Source organism: Lactuca serriola, chromosome 8 (genome assembly GCF_051521515.1).
Source record: "Lactuca serriola cultivar US96UC23 chromosome 8, Lser_US96UC23_V15, whole genome shotgun sequence".
Classification (NCBI taxonomy): Eukaryota; Viridiplantae; Streptophyta; class Magnoliopsida; order Asterales; family Asteraceae; genus Lactuca; species Lactuca serriola.
The window spans coordinates 155057597-155062776 of record NC_136415.1 but is presented as its reverse complement, the minus strand read 5'-3'; the positions used below and the strand labels follow the sequence as shown (position 1 = coordinate 155062776).

Below are 5180 nucleotides of genomic sequence, written 5' to 3'. Positions count from 1 at the left end.
TAAAACAATTAAAGAATTTGTATTTTTATTAGTCATTTATATAAAATTAAAAAACCGATTTGGTGGAGCCAGGGAAGGCCTTGGACCAGCTATGCAAAGACCCGAAAAAGACTACCTATAGACCAAACATGCTCTTAGATAGTTAAGGTAATAGTCGGTAGATCTCTTTTTAAAAACTTTTTGGACAACAAATCTCGAACTCCCAGTTCAATATCAAAGTTGGTATATGTGTGCGCTCAAAACTAAGCCATGGAAGTTCCACAACTTTTTTTTTTATTTAATGTATTTTTAATTCACACTTGTTAAAGATCTCTAGGATCTCGTAATCGAACCTTATTACTTAAAAATTTACATGTGATAAGTACTTTTGCCCAACTACAAAATTTTGAGGAATCACATTGCTTGCTATAATGGTCTCCCCATCACTAGATGTCAGCCGGAAAGAATATGGAGCTTGGAATGATGGATTAATGTTTATTTTCCAAATTGTACCCCATAAGTTATCCATGGAAACAAAATTCGTACTTCCACTTGGTGCCATCTCCACAGATTTAAAATCACCATTCCCATCTGCATACTCTATTGCTGCGGCGAACCAATATTTGGTACTACCCTCATCAACTTTGAATGCAATGTTGGTATTTCTATAACTGCATGGAACCCTATCACACGACACATGGCTTGTTTCAATTGTATAAAAAATGTAATTAATTATATAATAACTTATGTAATTCATTGAGTATGTACTCACCTTTGATATTGCACCATAAGTTTGCCAAGTTGTCGTAGATTGTGATCTTGGCCAGGATTAGCCATTGCACCAAAAGCAAACCCACTCATATCAAAATGGAAAGGTGCATCGCTACATCCAGGACACTCATCGCTAATGGTTACAGTGATTGGTTTACCTGAGCAGTATGGTGGTTGATGACACACTATCTGCGTATACATTTGCAATTCTTCATCAAGACTAAGCATTTTGTTTCATGTTAAGTGATCAAAGGAACAAAACGAAACAAGACTTAGATGAAATAACCAACTGTACATACTTGAAAACAATGTCCACATCCTCTGCCTGATAAAAAGATGTTGGCGTTTCCTGCTGCTATCATTGATGATAACGGGGGATTCTTCACATCATCCTTCCATCCACAAGCTCCTCCTACTAATTATCACAAAACAGAAATCAATAAGAGTAGTGAAATGACAAATTAATAGAATTATGAAAAAGATATTTATAACATTTTAACGTGAAACTTTCATTGCATTACCGCTTCCGGCACCAGTTTCATCCCCATACCATGTTGCCAAACCAACCGAAAACATTTTGCTTGCGAAAGTACTATTGCTAGGAAAGACAGCACACAAACAAGAAGATATATTTACAAAAAAGATGACAAAGGCAACAAAAGGAGTTGAAACCATTGTATTTAACGTTTTGTTTATTCTTGAATGAAGTAAGTGATGGTTTTCAACCTATCTTTGAACCAATTTATAGTATCAGAAGAGTATATTGTAATCAAGTGAATACCATTGTGTGAATATAAAGTAATAACGTCAACTCCGTTAATATAACGTAATAATGTCAATTAACTTTGATGTTGAAACGTGCTCTCTCTCTCTCTCTCTCTCTCTCTCTCTTGTTAAGGAAGTCATTTAAGAATTTAATTTAGATCAAAATGACAATTTTAAAAGGAGAAGTCAAACTAACACCGGGATTGGCCTGATTAGAACCTAGTCTAAAGCCAAGTCCAGACCTTCGCCAACGTGAAGATCACTAGTATGGCGGTTAAGGTGTACAGTCGCGACTTAACCTCTTCTCCATGAAGTTACATCCCGACAAACGTGGGAGAAATCAGAGAGTCTCACTTGCCCATTAGATGATAGCCACGATCCTCATAAAAATTATAAGATCCCCCTCTAGCGAATGATGGAATGAGGCAAAAGACGTGACAGATGACCCTCCAATATCAGTCCGCTACGTCGCACCTTACGAGGGAATGATCAACAGAATCAGTTAAGGGGCACGTTTCTCGACCAAATATAAATGGATCCTTCTTCCTCACGAAGAAGGGGACGGAATTTTTTTTCCTGTAATCTTCTATAATCTCTCTCAGATCTCATACTAACTTGATCGTCGAAGCTTCGTCCCGGGAACTCCTCTCGGACATCAGATAACGGTCATCTCTCTCTCTCTTTTGTACTATGATATCAGGAGAAGATACCTGCATGGATCTCATCTACTGTCCCAACTCACTCCTCTCCAAAATAATCACAACAATATATATATATATATATATAGAGAGAGAGAGAGAGAGAAGTTGAGCAAGATTGTTGAAACATTGCAATTAACTGGATGAAGAACAATATAAACCCTTAACAATATATAGTAAAATAGCCACTAACTGTTTGAACTACTTAACAAAACAAGCTAACAAACTCATTACCTAACTTTGTATGACATGACACAACCATAAATAATAACATGGTTGTGTTTAAAAGTTAAGTTTATGTGAACGAAACAATTTATGTGTGCTTGAACATGCCATAATTCATATATGATGCTTTAATAATGATCATGGTTTGTCTTTGGTAAAAGTGTAAAATATTTGATAATGTGTAGGTTTTTTGCAGAGACATATGTATTGCATAAGTAATGCAAAAATAGGATCTAATTTCAGATAAGACAAATATGTTGTTGGCATTAAGTTAAATTGATTAAATGTTTTGATGTTATGCGTATCTATAGACTTTTTAGGTTTCGATCTTGCTACTTGCTAGAAAGTTTCAGAACATCTAACTTATGTAGGATCTGTGGTGCTCCAGAAACCAAGAACCATATTTTTTTTGTTAAAAGTGAGACAATAAAGGAAGTCTGACAGAGAGTTTCTAGTCGATGACGTTTACTAGATTTTATATTCCCCACGGTTTCGAATCTTCTAAATTAAAAAACAGTTGGGTGGTTAGAAAAGGATACCAACCAGTCACGAAGTGATTGTACTGGTGTTTATAAGGGTGGTTTGGAACTTTCAAAACTTGAAGGCTCACTTCTTATGTGTCAAATCTCATTCGATGATTGTCTATGAGGTACAATCTTTGTCTTTCTCATTCAATGATGGTCTATGAGGTACAATCTTATGTGTCAAATCTCATTCGGTGATGGTCTATGAGGTACAATATTTGTATTAATGCGAGGAAGCGAAAGGGTAAATCTCTTAGATGGGCTAAATGGTGCGATGATCCTAACTTTAGTTTATTTTCTTTGTATTTTTGTATTTTGTTTTCTATTCCAGTTTTATGCCTCGTATCTTCTCTCTAGTTTTTTCTTTTCATGTTAGCTTTCCATATCCACTTTAAATATCATGATTTATACCAAGCTAAATTTCCGTTGAAAATTAAAGGGTCATCTAGAACTTGTCTACTCACAACCTTATGGATCATCTATTTTAGTGTATGATCTAAATCATCGGCTACAATTTTATAAACAATACCATTTAAGGTGGTAGGACGATAATTACAATTAAGTTTCATACTATTTTCCTTTAGTTTTATAATAAAGTAGAGAATTTATACTTATTCGATTGATGTAAAACAATTAAATAATTTGTATTTTTATTAGTCGTTTATATAAAATTAAAAAACCGGTTTGGGGGAGCCATGGAAGGAGAGGGAAGGCCCTGAACCAACTATGCAAGGACCCGACAAAGACCACCAATAGACAAAACATGCTCTTAGATAGTTATGGTTATAAGTCGGTAGATCTCTTTTAAAAACTTTTTGGACACCAAATCTCAAGTTTTATTTATTTGATGTATTTTTAATTCACAATTGTTAAAGACCTCTAGGATCTCATAATCTAACCTTATTACTTAAAAATTTACATGTGATAAGTACTTTTGCCCAACTACAAAATTTTGAGGAATCACATCGCTTGCTATAATGGTCTCCCCATCACTAGATGTCAGCCGGAAAGAATATGGAGCTTGGAATGATGGATTAATGTTTATTTTCCAAATTGTACCCCATAAGTTATCCATGGAAACAAAATTCGTACTTCCACTTGGTGCCATCTCCACAGATTTAAAATCACCATTCCCATCTGCATACTCTATTGCTGCGGCGAACCAATATTTGGTACTACCCTCATCAACTTTGAATGCAATGTTGGTATTTCTATAACTGCATGGCACCCTATCACACGACACATGGCTTGTTTCAACAATAAAAAATGTAATTAATCATATAATAACTTATATAATTCATTGAGTATATACTCACCTTTGATATTGCACCATAAGTTTGCCAAGTTGTCGTAGATTGTGATCTTGGCCAGGATTAGCCATTGCACCAAAAGCAAACCCACTCATATCAAAATGGAAAGGTGCATCGCTACATCCAGGACACTCATCGCTAATGGTTACAGTGATTGGTTTACCTGAGCAGTATGGTGGTTGATGACATACTATCTGCGTATACATTTGCAATTCTTCATCAAGACTAAGCATTTTGTTTCATGTTAAGTGATCAAAGGAACAAAACGAAACAAGACTTAGATGAAATAACCAACTGTACATACTTGAAAACAATGTCCACATCCTCTGCCTGATAAAAAGATGTTGGCGTTTCCTGCTGCTATCATTGATGATAACGGGGGATTCTTCACATCATCCTTCCATCCACAAGCTCCTCCTACTAATTATCACAAAACAGAAATCAATAAGAGTAGTGAAATGACAAACTAATAGAATTATGAAAAAGATATTTATAACATTTTAACGTGAAAATTTCATTGCATTACCGCTTCCGGCACCAGTTTCATCCCCATACCATGTTGCCAAACCAGCCGAAAACATTTTGCTTGCGAAAGTACTATTGCTAGGAAAGACAGCACACAAACAAGAAGATATATTTACAAAAAAGATGACAAAGGCAACAAAAGGAGTTGAAACCATTGTATTTAACGTTTTGTTTATTCTTGAATGAAGTAAGTGATGGTTTTCAACCTATCTTTGAACCAATTTATAGTATCAGAAGAGTATATTGTAATCAATTTAATACAATTGTGTGAATATAAAGTAATAACGTTAACTCTGTGAATATAACGTAATAATGTCAATTAACTTTGATGTTGAAACGTGTGCAATCTCTCTGTCTCTATCTCTCTCTCTCTCTCTCTCTCT

The 5180-nt window shown here is 35.0% G+C and overlaps 2 protein-coding genes across 2 annotated transcripts; both read right to left on the bottom strand.

Annotated features, from left to right (window-relative positions):
• Nucleotides 1–340: 340 nt before the first annotated feature.
• LOC145067532 (putative expansin-B14) lies at nucleotides 341–1425 on the bottom strand. The gene is made up of 4 exons (XM_079014662.1): nucleotides 1272–1425; nucleotides 1050–1162; nucleotides 752–939; nucleotides 341–662 (listed from the first exon to the last, which is right to left on the bottom strand). Exons 1-4 carry the CDS (start codon nucleotides 1423–1425, stop codon nucleotides 341–343), a joined length of 777 nt encoding a protein of 258 aa, XP_078870788.1.
• A 2441-nt stretch (nucleotides 1426–3866) lies between these two features.
• LOC145067531 (putative expansin-B14) lies at nucleotides 3867–4952 on the bottom strand. Its single transcript, XM_079014660.1, has 4 exons — nucleotides 4799–4952; nucleotides 4577–4689; nucleotides 4279–4466; nucleotides 3867–4191 (listed from the first exon to the last, which is right to left on the bottom strand). The coding sequence occupies exons 1-4, from the start codon at nucleotides 4950–4952 to the stop codon at nucleotides 3870–3872; spliced, it is 777 nt and encodes a 258-aa protein (XP_078870786.1). The 3' UTR covers nucleotides 3867–3869.
• Between the last annotated feature and the right edge of the window lie 228 nt (nucleotides 4953–5180).